This window comes from Lipotes vexillifer, unplaced genomic scaffold, assembly GCF_000442215.2.
Source record: "Lipotes vexillifer unplaced genomic scaffold, Lipotes_vexillifer_v1.1 scaffold2063, whole genome shotgun sequence".
Lineage (NCBI taxonomy): Eukaryota > Metazoa > Chordata > Mammalia > Artiodactyla > Lipotidae > Lipotes > Lipotes vexillifer.
In genome coordinates, this window is record NW_006771835.1 from 98,627 (window position 1) to 124,474 (window position 25,848).

At 36.7% G+C, this 25,848-nt stretch overlaps 1 protein-coding gene across 1 annotated transcript in view; it reads right to left on the reverse strand.

Annotated features, from left to right (window-relative positions):
• LOC103068938 (S phase cyclin A-associated protein in the endoplasmic reticulum-like) overlaps positions 1 to 25,848 on the reverse strand; it is a 110,380-nt gene that overhangs the window by 83,958 nt on the left and 574 nt on the right. Inside the window, 2 exon segments of the mRNA XM_082931248.1 lie at positions 11,212 to 11,372; positions 21,992 to 22,108. Coding sequence (XP_082787374.1) covers positions 11,212 to 11,372; positions 21,992 to 22,108 — 278 coding nt within the window.

Here is a 25,848-nt window from a genome sequence, read left to right on the forward strand (position 1 = left end):
AAAAAAAAAAAAAAAACTTCCAACAAACAAAAGCCCAGGACCAGATGGATTCACAGGCAAATTCTATCAAACATTTAGAGAAGAGCTAACACGTCTCCTTCTCAAACTCTTCCAAAATATAGCAGAGGGAGGAACACTCCCCAACTCATTCAATGAGGCCACCAGCACACTGATACCAAAACCAGACAAAGATGTCACAAAGAAAGAAAACTACAGGCCAATATCACTGTTGAACATAGATGCAAAAATCCTGAACAAAATACTAGCAAACAGAATCCAACAGCATATTAAAAGGATCATACACCATGATCAAGTGGGGTTTATCCCAGGAATGCAAGGATTCTTCAATATATGCAAATCCCTGAATGTGATAAACCATATTAACAAACTGAAGGCGAAAAACTATATGATCATCTCAATAGATGCACAAAAAGCTTTCGACAAAATTAAACACCCATTTACGATAAAAAGCCTCCAGAAAGTAGGCATAGAGGGAACTTTCCTCAACATAATAAAGGACATATATGACAAACCCACAGCCAACATCGTCCTCAATGGGGAAAAACTGAAACCATTTCCACTATGATCAGGAACAAGACAAGGTTGCCCACACTCACCACTATTATTTAACATAGTTTTGGAAGTTTTAGCCACAGCAATCAGAGAAGCAAAAGAAATAAAAGGAATCCAAAACAGAAAAGAAGAAGTAAAGCTTTCACTGTTTGCAGATGACATGATACTATACATAGAGAATCCTAAAGATGCTACCAGAAAACTACTAGAGCTAACCAATGAATAAGGTAAAGTTGCAGGATACAAAATTAATGCACAGAAATCTCTTGCATTCCTATACACTAATGATGAAAAATCTGAAAGTGAAATTAAGAGAACACTCCCATTGACCATGGCAACAAAAAGAATAAAATATCTAGGAATAAACCTACCTAAGGAGACAAAAGATCTGTGTGCAGAAAATTATAAGACACTGATGAAAGAAACTGAAGATGATACAAATAGATGGAGAGATGTACCATGTTCTTGGATTGGAAGAATCAACATTGTGAAAATGACTATATTACCCAAAGCAATCTACACATTCAATGCAATCCCTATCAAACTACCACTGGCATTTTTCACAGAACTAGAACGAAAAATTTCACAATTCGTATGGAAACACAAAAGACCCTGAACAGTCAAAGCAATCTTGAGAAAGAAAAATGGAGCTGGAGGAATCAGACTCCCTGACTTCAGACTATACTACAAAGCTACAGTAATCAAGGCAGTATGGCACTGGCACAAAAACAGAAATATAGATCAATGGAACAGGACAGAAAGCTCAGAGATAAACTCACACACATATGGTCACCTTATCTTTGAGAAAGGAGACAAGAGTATACAATGTAGGAAAGACTGCCTTTTCAATAAGTGGTGATGGGAAAACTGGACAGGTACATGTAAAAGAATGAAATTAGAATACTTGCTAACACCATACACAAAAATAAACTCAAAATGGATTAAAGACCTAAATGTAAGTCCAGACTCTATAAAACTCTTAGAGGAAAACAGTCAGAACACTTTATGACATAAATCACAGCAAGATCCTTTTTGACCCACCACCTAGAGAAATGGAAATAAAATAAAAAATAAACAAATGTAACCTCCGGATACTTAAAAGCTTTTTTGCACAGCAAAGGAAAACATAAACAAGATGAAAAGATGACTCTCATAATGGGAGAAAATATTTACAAATGAAGCAACTGACAAAGGATTAATCTCCAAAATATACAAGCAGCTCATGCAACTCAATATCAAAAAAACAAACAACCCAATCCAAAAATGGGTAGGAGACCTAAATAGACATTTCTCCAAAGAAGATATACAGATTGTCAACCAACAGATGAAAGGATTCTCAACATCACTAATCATTAGAGAAATGCAAATCAAAACTGCAATGAGATATCACGTCATACCAGTTAGAATGGCCATCATCAAAAGATCTAGAATCAATAAATGTTGGAGAGGGTGTGGAGAAAAGGGAACCCTCTTGCACTGTTGGTGGGAATGTAAATTGATACAGCCACTATGGAGAACAATATGAAGGTTCCTTAAAAATCTAAAAATACAACTACCATATGACCCAGCAATCCCACTACTGGGCATATATACTCTGAGAAAGCCATAATTCAAAGAGTCAAGTACCACAATGTTCACTGCAGCACTATATACAACAGCCAGAACAAGGAAGCAACCTAAGTGCCCATCGACAGATGAATGGATAAAGAAGATGTGGCACATATATACAATAGAATATTACTCAGCCATAAAAAGAAATGAAACTGAGTTATTTGTAGTGAGGTGGATGGACCCAGAGTCGGTCATACAGAGTAAAGTCAGTCAGGAAGAGAAAAAGAAATACCATATGCTTACTCATATATATGGAATCTAAAGGAAAAGAAAGAAAATGTTTCTGATGAACCTAGGGGCAGGACAGGAATGAAAACACAGACACAGAGAATGGACTTGAGGACACGGGGAAGGGAAAGGTAAGCTGAGACAAAGTGAGAGAGTAACACTGACATATATACACTACCAAATGTAAAATAGCTAGTGGGAAGCAGCTGCATAGGACAGGGAGATCAGCTTGGTGTTTTGCAACCACTTAGAGGGGTGCGATATGGAGGGTGGGAATGAGACGCAAGAGGGAGGGTATATGGGGATATACGTATGCATATAGTGATACAACAGAAAGTAACACAGCATTGTAAAGCAATTATACTCCAGTAAAGATATTAAAGGAAAAAAGAAAAAGAAAAAAGAAAAAAAGCCCTGGAATAATCCCAACCTGACTGTGATTTGTTATCATTCTTATTCATCACTGTATTCAATTCACTAATATGTTGTTCAATGTTCAAGAGAAAATGTTTTATTATAATATCCTTTTTAAGTTTTAATATTAAGGTTATAAAATGATCTCTCTTTTATTCTGAGGAAGAGTTTCTTTAAGATTGAATGTATCTTTACCTAAAATGTTTGGAAGAATTCACAGGTGAAGCCATTTTGACCTGGAATTTTCTTTGTGAAAAAATGTTCCATTATTAACTCACATTTTTTTTAATACTTATATGTTCCTTCAAGTTTTTCTAATTCTTGCTATGCAACTTTTGTCATGTTTTTCAAGTTATTTGTTAATTTCTTCTAAATTTCTAAATTCAGTATATAATATTGCTCATTAATTTCTTTTTAATATTTTGGGGATCTGTGCCAATGCCCCTGTTTCTTCCTGGTGCTAGGCCTTGTCTCCTTTTTTTCTTGGTATTAGTAGAAGTCTGTTAATTTTATTGGTCTATTTGAAGAACTACATTTTGGCTTTGTTAATTTTTCTCTATCCTCACCTGTATTTTTCCTTCCATATTCCTTGGGTCTAGCTTGTTCTTTTCTAACATCTTGAGATGGACAGAGTATGGATTTTAGGTTTTCCTCCTTTCTAATTGGTGTAATTGAAGCTAGAAATTTTCCTCAAAGCATAGCTTTAATCCCAAAGATTTTAAATGTTCATTTTTATTCAACTGACATTTTCTAATTTTCAGTGTGATTTCTTTCCTGACTCATGGATTATTCAGATATATTCCAAAATTCCAAAAATCTGAAAACTGTACAGCTACCTTTTTGTAATTAATTTCTAACTTCATTCCACTGTGTTAAGACAGGCAGAATAAGTTCAATCATCTGAAAGTTGTTGAAACTTGTTTAATGTGTCAATTTTGGTAAATATTCCATGTGTGCTTGAATATGTATTTGGACTTACAGCCATGACAAAGTAGCCTGTATTAAAATTAATCTTCTTCTTGCCAAACAGAACTACAAGAGCTAGACGAAATATATAAATGAATTGTTTAAAGGCATTGGAAAGCAACCAGTACAGGCAAGATTTGAGGAACTACAATTCCTGAGAATAGAGACAACAACATGAGATCCACATTCACCCTAGAATTTTCCCTGAGGACTGCTGGAATTCACAGTGTAGGAAAGTGAGTTCTAGCAGAAACCAGCAGTCCTATCTATCTAAGACAGATATTGGAGTTAGATGAGTCTAAAGCAACTGGGGCTTCAGGGGAAAAAAATCTTGGAGACGGGGAAACTGCAGGAAAGTAAGCCAAAAGAATCTGCATGCAATCTTCTCCTAAGAAGTCTGACAAATGCTAAGCTTTGCATATACCGGGCAAGATTCCAAGACACCCAGCAGAAAACAGCAGCTGGGATGTTAATGAACTAAGCAGATATTGTAGCAACTGTATGGTGCTGAGGAAACAAAAGTTGGAATTCAGGAATGAAGTGGTCTTGGCAAACACCCCACGTTTTCAGTTGAGACTCCAAAAGGAACAAGAAAAAACTAAAACACATCAACTTTAATGAAACCTCAAGCCAAACCTTGACAGGATTAAGGTGTTCTGCTTGTTCTCTACCTTACTGCTATAAAAAACGATATATTTTTAGAAGAAGCCTCTATAACTTTTAGTATACAATGTTAAACATTAAATTAAATATGAGGCATCCTAATCAAAAAGAGTAAAATAACTCTAAACTGCCCCAAAACTGTTTTTTAAACTAACAAACTCACAGGTGGTTCAAACATTTTACTTTTCAGACACAAATTTTTAAAATAGCTATTATTAATATGTTCAAGAAAATATGGATTAGACATACAGAACAGAGGATGAGTAGAATGACTAGAAGACATATCAGTAAAAAGTTTCCAGATTGAAGTATCAAAAGGGAAAACAATGGGGAAAAAAAGCATTAGTTGTTAGACATATCAATTATGTCAAGTTCATTAAACAGGTTGTTTAGATATTTTTGATCTTTACTGATCTTTATCTACAGGTACTATCATTTGAGACAATTATGCTAAAATCTCCCAGTGTAAATATAGACTTTTTTCAATTTTTCCTTTCAGTCCTGTCAGGGTTTGCTTTATATGTTTTAAAGATATGTTATGTACATATAAATTTAGAATTACTTTATCTCTCTGTTGAAATGATCCTTTAATCATTTTTAAAAATCTCTAAAATGTTGCCTGGCTACTCTTATTTCGTCTGGTAACAATACTAGCTTTGATTTGAATGGGGTATGTATAGAATATCTTTCCCTGCCTTTTTCTTTTGACTTTTCTACATCTTAATATTGAAGGTGTATCTCTTATAAGCAGAATACAATTGGGCTTTTTTTTTTGTGTGGTACGCAGGCCTCTCACTGTTGTGGCCTCACCCGTTGTGGAGCACGGGCTCTGGACGCGCAGGCTCAGTGGCCATGGCTCAAGGGCCTAGCCACTCCGCGGCATGTGGGATCTTCCCGGACCGGGGCACGAACCCGTGTCCCCTGCATCGGCAGGTGGACTCTCAACCACTGCGCCACCAGGGAAGCCCCTATTTTTAAAAGTGTTATAATCTTCATTTTTAAAATTTAATATTTAGACCATTTACATTTAATGTAGGGATTGATACATTTGCATTTACTTCTATTACATTATAATTCTTTTTTGATTTGTCTTATCTGTTTTGTGTTTCTTTTTTTCCTCTTCTCATGCTTTCTTTTGGATTGATCAAAAAAGTTATTAGTTGAACATTCGTTTATTCTTCTTTGTGGTTTTCCTGAATTTATAACACAGCGTTGACTTATGTCTAATGCAAACGAGCACTTTTGTAACTTCTTAGACAATGTTAGAACCTAGAAAATATAAACTCCATTTATTCCTCTCTTATCTTTTGGGTTACTGTCATAAATTTTCATTCTACATATATGTCAAGCTCCACAAGACACTGTTTCACACAGTCAATACACATTTAAGTTTATGTGCATGTTTATTCCTTCTAGTGTTTTTCATTCCTTCATGCATTTCTGGGATGCTATCTGGAATCATTTTCCTGCCATCTGAAGAACTCTGTGGTTTTTTTTAGTGTAGGTCTGATTACAAATTCTCTCAATTTTTACTCATCTAGAACTACCTTTATTTCACCTTCATTTTTGAAGGTTATTTTTTGCTGGATGCAGAATTCTGTCTCTCCAGTTATTTTCTTTCAGCACCTTAAAGATCTCATTCCCCTGCCATCTGGCTTTCATCAGCTATAAGCTGACACTTGCTCATTTTAAAAGTCTTTTTTTTTTTTTAAAGCTGTGACTACTTACAAAGATTTTCTCTTTGATTTTTAATATTTTTATTATATTGCATGTAGATGAGATTTGTTTTATATTTTTCCTACTTGGAGTTTATAGTGGTTCTTGAATATAAGACAGTATCTTTTGACAGTTTGGGGAAATCTTCAGTGATTACCTCCTCAAAGGTTGCTTTTGTACCATTCATTCCATCCCTTCAGACTCCACTTACAAGTGTGCCTCTTATGCTCTTCTCTGCATTCTCCTCTCTCTCTCTTTTCTCCCCACGATATAGCCTCAGTATTTTCTACTGACCTAGAATTAATTCAATCCCAACTCTCCTAAATTTTAAATCTCTTCTCAGTGTGGGTAAACACATTAGTTGTTTTAAGAATTTCATTTATCTTCCTGGATTCCTCCCTTCCACAGCACTGTGACCATAAAAAAATCTGGACTGGCTGCTATCTAGACATTTACACAGCAGTCATCCTGGGATCACCACCACAGAATTATTACCTTTGCTTCTCCTCTGTACTGGCTCCCTCTGGTAGTGATAGTGTCCATAGAGTTAAAAATCTTTTGAGACCTGGAATGTTTGAAAATGTCTTTAATCTACTCTCATATCTAATGGATAATTTGGCTGGACATAAAAGTGTTATAATCTTCATTTTTAAAATTTAATATTTAGACCATTTACATTTAATGTAGGGATTGATACATTTGCATTTACTTCTATTACATTATAATTCTTTTTTGATTTGTCTTATCTGTTTTGTGTTTCTTTTTTTCCTCTTCTCATGCTTTCTTTTGGATTGATCAAAAAAGTTATTAGTTGAACATTCGTTTATTCTTCTTTGTGGTTTTCCTGAATTTATAACACAGCGTTGACTTATGTCTAATGCAAACGAGCACTTTTGTAACTTCTTAGACAATGTTAGAACCTAGAAAATATAAACTCCATTTATTCCTCTCTTATCTTTTGGGTTACTGTCATAAATTTTCATTCTACATATATGTCAAGCTCCACAAGACACTGTTTCACACAGTCAATACACATTTAAGTTTATGTGCATGTTTATTCCTTCTAGTGTTTTTCATTCCTTCATGCATTTCTGGGATGCTATCTGGAATCATTTTCCTGCCATCTGAAGAACTCTGTGGTTTTTTTTAGTGTAGGTCTGATTACAAATTCTCTCAATTTTTACTCATCTAGAACTACCTTTATTTCACCTTCATTTTTGAAGGTTATTTTTTGCTGGATGCAGAATTCTGTCTCTCCAGTTATTTTCTTTCAGCACCTTAAAGATCTCATTCCCCTGCCATCTGGCTTTCATCAGCTATAAGCTGACACTTGCTCATTTTAAAAGTCTTTTTTTTTTTTTAAAGCTGTGACTACTTACAAAGATTTTCTCTTTGATTTTTAATATTTTTATTATATTGCATGTAGATGAGATTTGTTTTATATTTTTCCTACTTGGAGTTTGTAGTGGTTCTTGAATATAAGACAGTATCTTTTGACAGTTTGGGGAAATCTTCAGTGATTACCTCCTCAAAGGTTGCTTTTGTACCATTCATTCCATCCCTTCAGACTCCACTTACAAGTGTGCCTCTTATGCTCTTCTCTGCATTCTCCTCTCTCTCTCTTTTCTCCCCACGATATAGCCTCAGTATTTTCTACTGACCTAGAATTAATTCAATCCCAACTCTCCTAAATTTTAAATCTCTTCTCAGTGTGGGTAAACACATTAGTTGTTTTAAGAATTTCATTTATCTTCCTGGATTCCTCCCTTCCACAGCACTGTGACCATAAAAAAATCTGGACTGGCTGCTATCTAGACATTTACACAGCAGTCATCCTGGGATCACCACCACAGAATTATTACCTTTGCTTCTCCTCTGTACTGGCTCCCTCTGGTAGTGATAGTGTCCATAGAGTTAAAAATCTTTTGAGACCTGGAATGTTTGAAAATGTCTTTAATCTACTCTCATATCTAATGGATAATTTGGCTGGACATAGGATTTTAGCTTAGAAATTATTTTCCTCCAGAATTTTGAAGACATTGCTCAATTTTCTTGTGGCTTCTAGTGACAATTCTGCAAAAGCAGGTGTCATTCTGATTCTTGGTCATTTGTATATAAACTGATTCTTTTCTCTAATTTTTTAGAGCCTCTCATCATCTGTAGTACTCATAAATTTCCCAACTTTTTTTTTTTGCAATACGCGGGCCTCTCACTGCTGTGGCCTCTCCCGTTGCAGAGCACAGGCTCCAGACGCGCAGGCTCAGCGGCCACGGCTCACGGGCCCAGCCGCTCCACGGCATGTGGGATCTTCCCAGACCGGGGTACGAACCCGTGTCCCTTGCATTGGCAAGCGGACTCTCAACCACTGTGCCACTAGGGAAGCCCCTCCCAACATGTTTTGATGTCACTGCAGTTTCATCCATTATAGTGGGCACTTAATGGGCCCTTTTGGTTAAAAACTTATTATCTTTCTGTTAAACAAAATTTCCTTTAATTATTTCATGACTTCTTCCTTTTCCTTTATCTTTCTATAATCCATGTTATTCAAATAGTGGATAGTCCAGTATCTATTTTTATATAATAAGCCTAAAACTTAGCATCTTAAAATACTATGTTATTTCCATGCAATTCTTTGACTCAGGAATCTGAAGAGTGCTCAGTTTGGTGGGGGGAGGTGTAGGAGGGGGTTCATCTCATCTCCATATGGTGTCAGCAAGGGTGGTTCAACTGATACCAGAGAATTCATGATAGCTTCACCACATGTCCAAAGCTTTCATACTAGTTACTGGCTGAGATTAAGTTCTTCTTCTCCTGGCCACTTTCTCTTCACATGGTCTCTCATTATTCAGCAGCCTATCTTGGGCTTCTTTACATGGTAGCTGACTTCCAACAAGGAGAAAATTGAAGCTGCAAGCCCTCTTATCAGCTAGGTTGGGAATTTACCAAACCTCACTCTAGATACATTCTATTGATTATATCAAGTCACAGGACCAACCAAAGATTTAAGGTGAGGGAAAACACAATCTACCACTTGACAGTGGAAGTGGCATGCATGCACAGGGATGAAAGAAACTGTTCACACCCATCTTTGCAGACAATCTACCACAGTTCTCAATCTGGCTTCAGATTGCCTAAGTCTTCCAAGACTACCAGACATTCATCAATTAGAGAATCAGCCTTGAAGACCAATATCTCATGATCTATTTCAGATTTGGATGTGTTCCTCAGGTGTGGGTTCTCTTGATCTGGAAACCTGGCAGTTCAAGTAGAAGAGGGCTTGAAGTGGAAGCGAGATTAAGGCATCTCAACATTATCTTTATCCATAGTCTTCTACTTAGTCTCGTTGTTTGCAATACAGTACCCCCACCTTCCAATGTGTCTGGTATCCCTCAGGTCAAATACCATCTTTTGTACCTTCTCTAGAAACTAAACCTCCAATATTCTGTAGGGTGAGAGAGATACATCTACTCTCATCCTACTATTCAGAGTTATGGGGAAGTGGGGAGGATTCAAGATTCTTCTTATAATCCCTACCTATACCCTCACTTCCAGAGATACCTGCTCCCACCAATTTCTGATCCTTTTGGAAGTTATGTGGATCAAATTGGATTGCTTGACAGTTTTGCCCACCCTCTGAGCTGAGGATTCAGCTAGCTTACTCAAATGTCACAACTGGTCTTGCTATTTTCCAACTTTCAAAAATGTGTTCATATCATCTCCTGTCTCTTTTTCCTTAAGTCCTTTCATATCATTTTAGTTGAGTCTGGGGAAAAAGCAAAGTAATTGCATGTGCTCACTCTATCATCTTTAACAAAAATCAATTTTATAGCATATCATTACAAACTTGAGTACTATACCTATTGTAATTATAAATTACTTAAGATATACACCATAATTCACTGTGCAAAACAGTGCATCAAAACCCCACAACTGAAAATCAAAGTGGTCAAAAACAAAATTCCTTGGTATATTAATGAGTATTTTTAAGCCTAGTCATAATGAAGATCTATCATTTCACTTCAACCAAACGGGTCACACTCATAAGTAATCTGAGAGTACTGCTTTAAACAAAACCATGATATATGCTAATACTATAATTCTTTTAAGTTCTTTTGCAGTTTTGATTTTTTAACACATTTCTCTCAGACTTTCAAGACACACTCACTAAACTTCATGATTCCACATTTTCCTACCTTTTCCTAAGAAAGAACTCATACGAACTCTCAATTTTCTACTTTCTCAATAGAGAAAGCAAGGGCAATATATTCCATAAAAGTAAGGTATATATCTGAAATAAGCCAATAGCACTTACTGAGGCGAAAATGGAAAAACAGCACAATAACATCAATAATGCAAAGGTGGCAATACCTTTGTTATATCCAATAAAACATTTCTTTATGAACCAAAAAACTCCAAAGTGATCCTTCATTGAATAGAAAAGAAAGCAGTATTCTCAAGTTGTTCCTTAACTAATATGACAAACTCATTATTACTTACTATCACTCTAAAATCCAAGCCTCTAAAGATGTATAAAAATCCACTCTGGATTTATGAAGGAAACTCCTATGGAATCAATTCAGATGAGTCTTCAGAATTACAGCCCTTCTATTTATTTTTGCCCCTTTATTATTCTGATGGTATGGAAAACAGATATGTGAGTAAAGATAAACACATGATATTATTTTAGTACCCAAACAATATTTAAATATTAATGAAATGAAGTACTCCCATGACATTTTAAAGTGTATACTACCTAGAAGATGAACTACTTTATTTCTTTTCTACTTATAAATGAACTGACAAAAGATATCATTCTCCTTAAAGTTTACACAGGGCAAACCTGAGACTAGAATGACCTCCAAAAGTTTTCATACAGTTTTTAAGATGATTTTATGATTTTAACTAAGGCAAATTAACATCATATAAATGATGCACAAAGATAAATATATAACGTTATTAGCACCAAATTCAAATAAAATAAATATCTTCACATAAATCTACTTGTCTAATACATACAAAGGTTGATTCAAAGTCACTTGCCATTTTTGCGGGAAGGCTTCTGCACTGTCATTGGTGGGCAAGACTGCGCAGGTGCTACATCCGAGGAAGCAGTAGAGCCTGTATGATGAGCCTTTACCTTGTCAGCCCAACTGACACCTGTGGGAGCCAAACGCGGAGCAGCCACTGTGCCAGGTGAACCCCTATGGAGAAAATGACAGCATTTAATAAATCAAATATAAGTTAAAATTTTAAATATATAGTTAATATATTTAAATTTTAAATGCATTATGTGTGTGTGTGTGTGTGTATCCACATATATAGAATAACATACTACCATAGCAATTTAAGGCAAATATACTCACAAATTTATCTTCTTCTAATACCTCATTAATATACCATAACATATTGTATGGGAACAAATATAACAAAAAAGCTCTCACCAGACTGGTTTAAAAGAAAATTTCAGTTAAATGAGGAATCTTAAAAAAATGCATATATTTTTTATTTAAAATTTTATTTTAATTTAAGACTCATAACTTTTAATAATATAAATGTGCATTAATTTGCCAATTTATCAATGTAGGCATTATTAAAACAGGTTTTTTTTGTGTATATTATTTCATACATGATGCCTCATTGACAATGTCCAATTTTGTTTTCTTTAAAATGGAGTGATACTTTAGTGACACCTATTAAATAATCTTAGTACACAATCTCCCTCAATTTTAATAATTTCCCCAATCTTTCACAGTTGTCCTATACACTCCTCATCTGACAGCAAAACTTTAACAGCTCACTTTATGAAAGCTTTCCAAAAACCTATCTTAGTTTTCACAGAAACAATGACTCTTTTACACTCACATTTTAGTGGTTTACTTAATATTTAAGTTATGAGTTAATATATAGACAACTTGAATAAACAAGTTTGGTAACGAACTGCATAGTCTAAAGCATTTAACTCAACCAGGAAGAACAGAATTGCGCATATATACTAAAGTAAGCCTATAAGCCACAATCTTTCAGCATGCTTAAACATGTTTTACAATGATAATAAAGAGTCTCAATTAATCCAATGACATAATACATAGAGATCAGTATCAGAACCTTTACTATGTATGCATTAAAGACTTCCAGGCTAAAATAAACCATGTACTATACAATACTCTGAACCACAGACCAATGGACTGCATTACAGGGAAATTTCCCTTAAACTGGTGATGGAATATAAAAACATTTGGTTTTCTTTGCTTATATGTCTTTCCCCCACTCCACTAAGGTCCAATTATTATAAGGTTCCAAAGTCCATTAACCTTCATCTAAGGCAATATTATCTAATAATCTCATACGAAAGCAAAAAATTGGTTATACTAAATAACACTTTATGGGGCTTCCCTGGTGGCACAGTGGTTGAGAGTCCGCCTGCCGATGCAGGGGACACGGGTTCGTGCCCCGGTCTGGGAAGATCCCCCATGCCGCGGAGCGGCTGGGCCCGTGAGCCATGGCCGCTGAGCCTGTGTCCGGGGCCTGTGCTCCGCAATGGGAGACGCCACAACAGTGAGAGGCCCGCGTACCGCAAAAAAAAAAAAAAAAAAAAAAAACAAAAAACACTTCATGAGCTCTTAGTAAGGGCCAAGTATTGATACAATGCTAGATGCTTGTGATAGAGAAGATATGACAAACACCTTGCCTTAAAGAAGGTCATAATATAAGTACAAAGAGTAAACAAACATTAAAAATTTTAACACACTGAGGGTTTGAGGCAGCTGCTGTCATGGGGCGGATAAGGCAAATCAGCAAGCCACTCCAGGTAGCCAGTCACAGGAGAGCAATGCTTTGGACCTGCCATCAGCTTATGACATACGGGATTATGTGTTGCAGAGACCCAGCAAGGAGGTCCACAGTGAGGCTTTTAGTTCTGAGGGAGCCCTTTCTATTCCTTGCTCTTGTGATGTGGATCCAGCTGTGTGGCTGACAGGGTCTTGCTGCTCCTGCCTGAGCCTCTGAGGTGGGAGAGCCAAATACAGAACACTGGACCATCAGAGACCTCCCGGCCCCACATAATATCAATCAGTGAGATCTCTCACAGACATCTCCGTCTCAATGCTAAGACCCACATGCACCCAACAGCCAGCAAATTCCAGTGCTGGATGCCCCATGCCAAACAACTAGCAAGACAGGAACACAACCCTATCCATTAGCAGAGAGGCTGCCTAAAATCATACACAGACACCCCAAAGCACACAACCACATGCGGCCCTACCCACCAGAAAAACAAGATCCAGCCCCACCCACCAGAACACAGGCACCAGTCCCCTCTACCAGGAAGCCTACACAAGTCACTAAACCAACCTCACCCACTGAGGGCAGAAACCGAACACAACGGGAACTACAAACGTACAGCCTGCAAAAAGGAGACACCAAACACAGTAAGATAAGCAAAATGAGAAGGCAGAGAAATACACAGCAGATGAAGGAGCAAAGTAAAAACCTACCAGACCAAACAAATGAAGAGGAATTAGGCAGACTACCTGAAAAAGAATTCAGAGCATAGTAAAGATGATCCAAAATCTTGAAAACAGAATAGAGAAAACAGAAGAAATGTTTAACAAGGACCTAGAAGAACTAAAGAGCAAACAAAGATGAAGAACACAATAAATGAAATTAAAAATTCTCCAGAAGGAAGCAATAGCAGTATAACTGAGGCAGAAGAATGGGTAAGTGCATAGAAAGTAAAATAGTGGAAATAACTACCACAGATCAGAAGAAAAAAGAATGAAAAGAACTGAGGACAGTCTCAGAGACCTCTGGGACAACACTGAATGCACCAACATTCAAATTATAGGGGTCCCAGAAGAAGAAGAGAAAAAGAAAGGGACTGAGAAAATAGTTGAAGAGATTATGGCTGAAAACTTCACTAATATGGGAAAGGAAATAGTCAATAAAGTAAACGAAGCACAGAGAGTCCCATACAGGATAAATCCAAGGAGAAACATGCAAAGACACATATAATTCAAGCTATCACAAATTAAATACAAAGAAAAAATATTAAAAGCAGCAAGGGAAAAGCAACAAATAACATACAAGAGAATCCCCATAAGGTTAACAGCTGATCTTTCAGCAGAAACTCTGCAACCCAGAAGACAGTGGCAGGACATATTTAAAGTGATGACAAGGAAAAACTCACAACCAAGATTACTCTCCCCAGCAAGGATCTCATTCAGATTCAACAGAGAAATTAAAACCTTTACAGACAAGCAAAAGTTAAGAGAATTCAGCACCACCAAACCAGCATTACAACAAATGCTAAAGGAACTTCTCTAGGCAGGAAACACAAGAGAAGGAAAAGACCTACAATAACAAAGCCACAACAATTAAGAACATGATAGAACTACCATATGACACAGCAATCCAACTACTGGGCATATAATCTGAGAAAACCATAATTCAAAGAGTCATGTACCAAAATGTTCACTGCAGCTCTATTTACAAAAGCCAGGACATGGGAGCAACCTAAGTATCCATCAACAGATGAATGGATAAAGAAGATGTGGCACATATATACAATGGAATATTACTCAGCCATAAAAAGAAATGAAATTGAGTAACTTGTAGTAAGGTGGATGGACCTAGAGTCTGTCATACAGAGTGAAGTAAGTCAGAAAGATTAAAAAAAATACTGTAGGGCTTCCCTGGTGGCGCAGTGCTTGAGAGTCCGCCTGCCGATGCAGGAGACGCGGGTTCGTGCCCCGTTTCGGGAAGATCCCACATGCCGCGGAGCGGCTGGGCCCGTGAGCCATGGCCACTGAGCCTGCGCGTCCGGAGCCTGTGCTCCGCAAATGGGAGAGGCCACAACAGTGAGAGGCCTGCATAACGCAAGGAAAAAAAAAAAAAAAAATACTGTATGCTAACACATATATATGGAATCTAAGAAAAAAAAGTCATGAAGAACCTAGGGGTAAGATGGGGAATAAAGACACAGACCTACTAGAGCATGGACTTGAGGATACGGGGAAGGGGAAGGGTAAGCTGTGACAAGGTGGGAGAGTGGCATGGACATTATATACACTACCAAACGTAAAACAGATAGCTAGTGGGAAGTAGCCGCATAGCACAGGGAGATCAGCTAGGTGGTTTGTGACCACCTACAGGGGTGGGATATGGAGGGTGGGAGGGAGGGAGATGCAAGAGGGAAGAGATAGGGGAACAAATATATATATGTATAACTGATTCACTTTGTTATAAAGGAGAAACTAACACACCATTGTAAAGCAGTTATACTCCAATAAAGATGTTAAAAAAAAAAAAGAACATGGTAATAGGAACATACATATCGATAATTACCTTAAATGTAAATGGATTAAATGCTTCAACCAAAAGATATAGACTGGCTGAGTGGATACAAAAACAAGAAACGTATATATGCTATATACAAGGGACCCACTTCAGACCTAGGGATACATACAGACTGAAAGTGAGGGGGTGGACAGAGATATTCCATGAAAATGGAAATGAAAAGAAAGCTGGAGTAGTAATCCTCATATAAGACAAAATAGACTTTAAAATAAAGACTATTACAAGAGAAAAAAAAGGCCACTACATAATGATTAAGGGATAAATCAAAGAAGATAAAACAATTGTAAATATTTGTGCACCCAACACAGGAGCACCTCAATACATAAGGCAAATGCTAACAGCCATAAAAGGGGAAATGGACAATAACACAATGATAGTAGGGGACTATAACACCCCTCTTCCACCAATGCACAGATCATCCAAAATGAAAATATATAAGGAAACAAAAGCTTTAAATGACATATTAAACAAGATGGACTTAATTTATATTTATAGGACATTCCATCCAAAAACAAAAGAATACACTTTCTTCTTAAGTGCTCAAGGAACACCCTCTAGGATAAATCATATCTTGGGTCACAAATCAAGCCTTGGTAAATTTAAGAAAATTGAAACCATATCAAGTATCTTTTCTGACCACAATGCTATGTGACTAGAAATCAATTACAGGAAAAAAAACTGTAAAAAATACAAACACATGGAAGCTAAACAGTACACTACTAAATAACCAAGAGATCACTGAAGAAATCAAAGAGTAAATCAAAAAATACCTAGAAACAAACGACAATGAAAACACAATGACCCAAAACCTAGGGGATGCAGCAAAAGCAGTTCTAAGAGGGAACTTTATAGCAATACAATCCTACCTCAAGAAACAAGAAACATCTCAAATAGACAACATAACCTTACATCTAAAGCAATTAGAGAAAGAAGAACAAAAAAACCGCAAAGTTAGCAGAAGGAAAGAAATCATAAGGATCAGATCAGAAATAAATGAAAAAGAAATAAAGGAAACAACAGAAAGATCAATAAAACTAAAAGCTGGTACTTTGAGAAGATAAACAAAACTGATAAACCATTAGCCAGACTCATCAAGAAAATACGGAAGAAGACCCAAATCAACAGAATTAGAAATGAAAAAGCAGAAGTAACAACTGACACTTCAGAAATACAAAAAATCATGAGAGATTACTACAAGCAACTATATGCCACTAAAACAGACAACCTGAAAGAAAAGGACAAATTCTTAGAAAAGCACAACCTTCCAAGACTGAACCAGGAAGAAATAGAAAATATAAACAGACCAATCACTAACAATGAAATTGAAACTGTGACTAAAAATCTTGCAATAAACAAAAGCCCAGGACCAGACGGCCTCACCGGCGAATTCTAGAGAATTCATTTAGAGAAGAGCTAATAACACCTATCCTTCTCAAACTCTTCCAAAATATAGCAGAGGGAGGAACACTCCCAAACTCGTTCTACGAGGCCACCATCACCCTGATACCAAAACAAGACAAAGATATCACAAAAAAAGAAAACTACAGGCCAATATCACTGATGAACATAGACGCAAAAATCCTCAACAAAATACTAGCAAACAGAATCCAACAGCACATTAAAAACATCATATAGCATGATCAAGTAGAGTTTATCCCAGGAATGCAAGGATTCTTCAATATATGCAAATCAATCAATATGATACACCATAATAAAAAAACTGAAGGATAAAAACCATATGACCATCTCAACAGATGCAGAAAAAGCTTTCAACAAAATTGAACACACACTTATGATAAATATGCTCCAGAAAGTAGGCATAGAGGGAACCTACCTCAACATAATAAAGGCCATATATGACAAACCCACAGCAACATGGTTCTCAATGGTGAAAATCTGAAACCATTTCCTCTAAGACCAGGAACAAAACAAGGTTGCCGACTCTCACCAAGATTGTTCAACACAGTTCTGGAAGTTTTAGCCACAGCAATCAGAGACGAAAAAGAAATAGAAGGAATCCAAATCCGAAAAGAAAAAGTAAAACTGTCACTGTTTGCAGATGACATGATACTGTACATACAGAATCCTAAAGATGCACCAGAAAACTACTAGAGCTAATCAATGAATTTGGTAAAGTAGCAGGATAAAAATTAATGCACAGAAATCTTTTGCATTCCTATACACTTAGATGAAAAAACTGAAAGAGGAATTAAGGAAACACTCGCATTTACCATTGCAATGAAAAGAATAAAATACCTAGGAATAAACCTACCTAAGGAGACAAAACACCAGTATGTGGAAAACTATAAGACACTGATGAAAGAAATTAAAGACAATACAAACAGATAGAGAGATATAGCATGTTCTTGAACTGGAAAAATCAACATTGTGAAAATGACTATATTACCCAAAGCAATCTACAGATTCCATGCAATCCCTATCAAACTACCAATGGCATTTTTCACAGAACCAGAACAAAAAATTTCACAATTTGTATGGAAACACAAAAGGCCCCAAATAACCAAAGCAATCTTGAGAAGGAAAAACGGAGCTGGAGGAATCAGGCTCCCTGACTTCAGACTATACTACAAATCTACAGTAATCAAGACAGTATGGTACTGGCACAAAAATAGAAATACAGATCAATGGAACAGGATAGAAACCCCAAAGATAAACCCATGCACAGATGGTCACCTTATCTTTGAGAACGGAGGCAAAAATATACAATGGAGAAAAGACAGCCTCTTCAATAAGTGGTACTGGGAAAACTGGACAGCTACATGTAAAAGAATGAAATTAGAATACTTCCTAACACAATACACAAAAATAAACTCAAAATGGATTAAAGACTTAAATATAAGGCCAGACTCTACAAAACTCTCAGAGGAAAACATAGGCAGAACACTCTATGACATAAATCACAGCAAGATCCTTTTTGACCCACCTCCTAGAGAAATGGTAATAAAAACAAAAATAAACAAATGGGACTTAATGAAACTTAAAAGTTTTTGCACAGCAAAGGAAACCATAAATGAGACAAAAAGACAACCCTCAGAATGGGAGAAAATATTTGAAAATGAAGCAACTGACAGAGGATTCATCTCCAAATTTTTCAAGTAGCTCATGCAGCTCAATAACAAAAAACAAACTACCCAATCCAAAAATGGACAGAAGACCTAAATAGACATTTCTCCAAGGAAGATATACAGATTGTCAACAAAGAGATGAAAGGATGCTCAACATCACTAATCATTCGAGAAATGCAAGTCAAAACTACAATGAGGTATCACCTCACACTAGTCAGAATGGCCATCTTCAAGAAATCTACAAACAATAAATGCTGGAGAGGGTGTGGAGAAAAGGGAACCCTCTTGCACTGTTGGTGGGGATGTAAATTGATACAGTCACTATGGAGAACAATATGGAGGTCCTTAAAAATCTAAAAATAGAACTACCATATGACCCAGCAATCCCACTACTGGGCATATACCCTGAGAAAACCATAATTCAAAAATAGTCATGTACCACAATGTTCACTGCAGCTCTATTTACCATAGCCAGGACATGGAAGCAACCTAAGTGTCCATCGACACATGAAATTGAAAAAGAATATGTGGCACATATATACACTGGAATATTACTCAGCCATAAAAAGAAAAAGAAATTGATTTGTAGTGGTGGATGGACCTAGATTCTGTCATACAGAGAGAAATAAGAAAGAGAAAAACAAATACCGTATGCTAATGCATAAATATGGAATCTAAAAAAACAAAAGGTCTGAGGAACCTAGGGGCAGGATAGGAATAAAAATGCAGATGCAGAGAATGGACTTGAGTACATGGGGAGTGGGAAGGGTAAGTTGGGATGACGTGAGAGAGTATCATTGACATATATACACTACCAAATGTAAAATAGATAGCTAGTGGGAAGAAGCTGCATAGCACAGAGAGATCAGCTTGGTGCTTTGTGACCACCTAGAGGGGTGGGATAGGGAGGATGGGAGGGAGATGCAATAGGGAGGGGATATGGGGATATATGTATACATATAGTTGATTCACCTTGTTATACAGCAGAAGCTAACACACCATTGTAAAGCAATTATACTCCAATAAAGATGTTAAAAATATTTTTAACACATTGAAAATCTAATAATATAAGTACATGCAAGGTTAAGCAGTAACAAGAAATAAAAATGACTGTGACATGGTGGGGTGGGGTGGGCAGTGAGGGGAGCAGTAAGAAGCCATGAATAAAGGGTAAGTTTTAACAGAAGAAAGATAACTGACCAAGTAAACTACTCACCAATCCTCACACTACACATCAAATGTTAAGACTCACTCTAACGAACTAAAGTCCAAACAAATTTTCGTCTTTAAAAACAAATTTTGCCAGGGAAATTTAAGGAAAACAACAGTGATGACTGTGATGAACAATATCACAGCTGACAGAGCTGTGAATAGCATTTTGGGCAAACAGGGGCTAACTTAAAAGGAAAAGTTGGAGAAGCTGCCACAGGAGGCAAAAAGGAGAAATACTGATAAGTGCTTAAGTTAAAAGAGCTGCCTCAGGGCTTCCCTAATCTCTCACCTCTGACTGACCCTGAGGCTCTGAGGAAGCCGGAACTGACAGTAAAGGCAGAATTGTAAACTCCAGAGCACGGAAGACATAGTGATCACATGTAAGACCAGACAAGAGCTAGGAGATTTACTGGTTCAAGGAGATTTACTGATTCAAGGCATTTAAGGAAACCTCTGTCCAATCATTAGTTGACAACTAGGATAACTGAGCAGAGACTTTAGTGACTACACATGACAAAGAACATAGACTTCATAAAACTAGTTCAAGGCAGTCACTAAACAAACAAATAGTAATAAAACCACCACCACTAAACAGCCACAACAACAAATCCTGGAAAGGGTAGCAATCTGATCCCCAGAGCTGTTGCACTGTATGATTTAAAATAGCCAGTTTTTAACAACAAAAAAAAAAACCATAAGATATGCAAAGAAACAGGAAGGTATGGCTTACTCACAGACACACAAAAAGAACAGTAACTGAAAGAGGTCCCCAAGGAAGCCTGAACTTTGGACTTACTAGACAAAGACTTTACATGAGCTATTATAAATATGTTCAAATATGTTCAAATAATATCTAAGAACAAAAGGCAACCACATCTAAAAATAAAGTATGATAACATTTCATCAAATACAGAATATCAATAAAGAGAGATTAAATATAAAAAAGAACTACATAGATGTTCTGGAGTTGAAAAGTACAATAATGGAAATGAAAAATTCACCAGAGAGGCTCAACAGCACAACTAAGCTTGCAAAATAAAAAAACAGCAAATTTGAAGAGAGGTAAAGTGAGACTATCTAACCCAAGAAACACAAAGAAAAAAGAATGCAGGCATTTGAACAGAGTCTCAAAGACCTGTGGAACACCATCATGATTACCAGCACAGGTATAGTGGGATTCCCAGAGGAGAGAAAGGGACAGAAGGAATATCTGCAGAAATAATGGACAAAAACTTCCCAAATTTGATGAAAAACATTCATCTACAAATCCAAAAAGCTCAACAAACCTGAAGTAGGATAAACTCAGAGATCCACACCTAAATACATCATAGTCAAACTACTGAAAACCAAAGACAAAGAGAGAATTCTGAGAGCAGCAAGAGAAAACTGAGGCATCTCATGAAAGGATTCCCAATAACAGTTTATATCTCACCAGAAGCCATGGAAGCCAGAAGGTAATGAGAGGACATAATCAAAGTGCTAAAAGAAAAAGACTCTCAACCAAGAATTCTATGCACAGCAAAACTATCCTTCAAAACCTGAAGAATAAGATATTCTCAGATAAACAAAAACTGAGAAAAAATGTCACTAGCAGACCTTCCCAATAAGATATATTAAAGGGAGTTCTTCTGGTTGAAACGATAGGACACTAGACAGTAACTTGAATCCACATGAAGAAATAAAGAGGACCACTAAAAGTAACTACATAGGTAAATTCAAAAGACAATACAAACATTTTTTCTTGTAACCCTTTTCTTCTCGTATGTGATATAAAAGTCAACTGCATAAAACAATAATTATAAAACTGTGTTGATGAGATTATAATGTATAAAGATGTAATCCATATGATAATATGGATAACACAGTTTATGATATATTTAGATCATTTGTTGTGAAAGAAATTGCCAGTTGATGTTACAAATCATTTAGCATGAAACGTCTGTGAGTTTTAATTTTTGCATCCTAATTATGTCTGAATATATAACATTTCCTGAAACTTAAACTTTACTCTCCTGGATTTTTTTAACTTTTTATTCAAACAATTTCAAACATAAACATATACATGGATATATTTATAGCGAAATACCAGTTTTATAATACTATATTACCCACAAAAAAATTATTTACTGTAATGCAAGCCTCAGTAGGCTTTTTTGAGTTCATCTCACCCAAAATTTAAGCTTCTTCGAGCATTTGACGTTACACTTATTCTATCTGTTGACGGACTTGGAATCACATGACGTCCTGGGGACATCTTCTTTACTTCCCATGCCAATGAAGTTGGTCTGCCAATTCAAGACATACAGCAGATTAACAGAGAAAAGGGATGGCAGGGGGAGGGATAATCTAATCTTTTCTCTTGATTTGTTAGTGCATGAAAACATAAGCAGGTCACAATTTTTCCCTAGTGCATTGTTTTCCAGAAAGTTACCACATTACCAGTAAGTAATCCCAGATGATGCATGGTCCAGGATTTTCCACTCACAACAGCATAGCAGCACAACAGTAATTATCTAAAAAAGGGCTATGGGGTTACAAAGACAGGATATAAACTACTTATATTTTAAAAGCTTCCATACACCCAGCTAAAAACACATTAAAAAGGCAATGGTACTAATTCTGGCTGCTTGTATCTAATATCCTTAGAGAGCTAAGTGTATAGAACCGAGATCAAGACAGAAATACAGTGGTGAGGGTTAAAACGTAGAATACACAGGAAAATATTAAGTCTTCATCCTCTACCTCTTAATCACCCGTGAGAGTGACATCATAGACATTTCACTGCTCTTTGCTATAAAAGCTAACTATTCCTCCTTCTTCACTGGCCCCACAACCAATCAGTTGATAGGATGCACAATCTCTACTCAAATGTTTTTTCCGAAGCAACATCTTCTTTATCCTTATGCCCTCAATCAGACCTCCATAACTCCCCAAATCTCCTTGCCTCTTACTTTCCATTTAATCTAGTGATTCTGATTTTTTTCCCATTAAAAAGTAAAATTTATTGTTAGAAAACAAGAAAATTCAGATAGATGATTATCCAAATAAAGTCTAAAGCTTTTGATAATTTATTACTAAATTGCCTTTCAGAAAGGTTGTGACAAATTACACTTCCACCAGATGAAAAGTACCCATTTTACTTTAACCTTGCCAGTAGTTGGTATCTTGTCTTAAAATTTTCGTTGGCTTGTGAAAGAGACAACATTGCTTGCAAAGTCTAAAATATTTACTATCTGGTACTTTACAGAAAAAGTCTGCTGACTCCTGTGCTAGAGTTTCAGTCTTTGATGAGTTCTTTTTCCTACAAGGATGTCAATAAAGATGTTTAGTTGAAAAAAAACATTCACTGGAAAAATGGTATTTGCTTTTGTTTTTTAAATTATAATACATTTACTATCATTACAAGTGAGGCTGAACTTTTTCATCAGCCATTTAAATTTCATCTTTTGGGATTTGTACATTGGTATCTACTGCCCATTTTATCCACTGATATTTGCATCATTTTCTAATTGATTTGCGATCATTTACTACTACTACTATTATTATTACTATTATGGCTACAAATCTTGTCACATAGATGACATAACTATTTCACTTGTAATTATTTTTTTATGTAGAAAGGCATATTTTCTTCCCGTTAAATCAAGCCTATCGATATTTTCCTTTGTGCTTTTCTGCCTTTGTCTTACAAAGTCCTTACCCACAATAAAAATATTTATATTTTCTTTGCTAAGCATGTACAACATCAGTTTTTACATTTACATTTCAAGTCTGGGTGAAATAAATTTTGATGCATGATTTGAGGAATGAAAGATGGATAATGCCATCGACAGGAAATTTAAGGTTGCTTTCTATATCTGGGAGCTGCCTCAGGAGGCAAAAAGGAGAAATGCTGATAAGTGCCTAAGTTAAAAGAGTTGCCTCAGGGCTTCCCTGGTGGCACAGTGGTTAAGAATCCACCTGCCAATGTAGGGGACATGTGTTTGAGCCCTGGTCCAGGAAGATCCCACATGCTGTGGAGCAAAGAAGCCCGTGCACCACAACTACTGAGCCAGCGCTCCAGAGCCCACAAGCAACAACTACTGAAGCCCATGTGCCGCAACTACTGAAGCCCGTGCGGCTAGAGCCTGTGCTCTGCAACAAGAGAAGCCACCGCAGCGAGAAGCCCGCGCACCGCAATGAAGAGTAGCCCACGCTCGCCGCGACTAGAGAAAGCCCGCACACAGCAACGAAGACCCAACACAGCCATAAATAAATACCCAATGCAGCCATAAATAAATAAATAAATAAATAAATAAATAAATAGTTGCCTCAAGTATATTTTTGTAGGACATGAATAGCTGTTGGACTTGGCCTCACAAGCTTTCTCAATACAATCAACATAGCCACTGTTAGCTTGGAGTTTGCAAGCAAGAAAATAAAAAATCTAGTTAGCTTTTTAAATGCACTAATGGTTATATTACAGACCCTTTTTGGATATAAGGAACAGGAACTCCATCAAATTAAATAAAAAAGAAAAAAGTAATAAAGATTTATTGTAAGGATACAAACTGTAAACTGTCAAGGACATCCTCAAGGTGGCTCATGATTAGCCACCTGGAAGAGGCAGGCTCTAAAGTAACACTCTTAAACTCTCAAAGACCACATGATTTCTCTCATTTCTGCCTCTCTCTGTACATCTATTCCATTTTCCTTGAAATTGCTTTCCTCTGCTTATCTTTACAAGGGCAATATAGTCACCAATCACAAATCAGCGTGATGATCTTTTAACTTGGTTCAACCCAGTGAAGGAATGTACCCTCCATCCCTGTTCAATCTAATCACCTATTACCAAGGGGTAAAGATGAAACTGCTTGTTACAAAGACAACTAGGCTTGACCCACCCAGGGACAGAGTAAAAAATTTTCATTGTGAGATAAAAATATTAAAAGGATCAACATATCATGGCCTCTTTGAATTTGGTTTCCTGGGAATTAAGACTTCCTGGATTTGTCTCTTGGGATTCCTTCACTCTCTTGATTTCCCCCTGGGGCTGATACACTAGGATGGGATAAAAGATACGTTCTCTACAGGATGGTTCCACTCACTGAGACTGAACCAAGGTTAAATCTAAGGGAAAGAGGCAGCTCTGGGTAAAAAGGCATCATTGTAGCTCCATGTGAACTGACCCATTTCACAAGGGCTCAGGTTTCACTTTTAAGTCTAAACAAAATAGTAAATTGTTCTTTTGCCTTTGCACATAACCAACATGATACTAAATCCAGTTGGATTACCTATCTCTGGAATATCTCTCAACTCTCCCTAGTGCCTTTACTCTAGCCTGAGTAGCCATCATCTATAAACTATACTGATGAACCTCAACCTTCCCACACTACAGCCAGAAAGATCTTGTAAAAACACAAGCCTGGTATGTGGTTTCCTTACTTAAGAACCTTTATGGCTCAAAATAAAGTCTAAGGTTTTTATCATTTCTACAGAGTCCTACATAATCTGGTCTCACCCTACCTCTCTAGGCTCCTTTCATGCTACTTTTCCTCTGCTCTCTTCACTCTAGCCCTGCTAAACTCTAAATTCTTGACTACACTGTGCTCTCTTCCACCTCCAGGATATCATATACCATCACCTCTACCTGGAATTACACTTTTCTTCTCTCCTCGTCAAGCTAACTGCTTCTTGATATTTCTGCCCCACTTAAATGTAACCTCCTCCTCCTTGGGGAAGCCCTCCTGGACTTAACTGCATGATGGTGCGTTTTCTTATACTCCCAAAGTATACTACATTTCTTTTGGATGACACTTTGTACACTGGTAAGTGTTTCTTGTCAATGCACTGTGCACTTCATGAGGGCGGGGACTATGTCTGTTTTCTTCACCACAATAGTCCCAGAGCCTGACACATAGCACTCAGATGTTGTATGCTGATTCCAAATGAAGGTTTCTAAAATATCTCTAATCTCTCATTATTGCCCTCATCTCATCAATTTTCCTCAGTGCCTACTACATTAAGAAATACTATACCTTTCCCT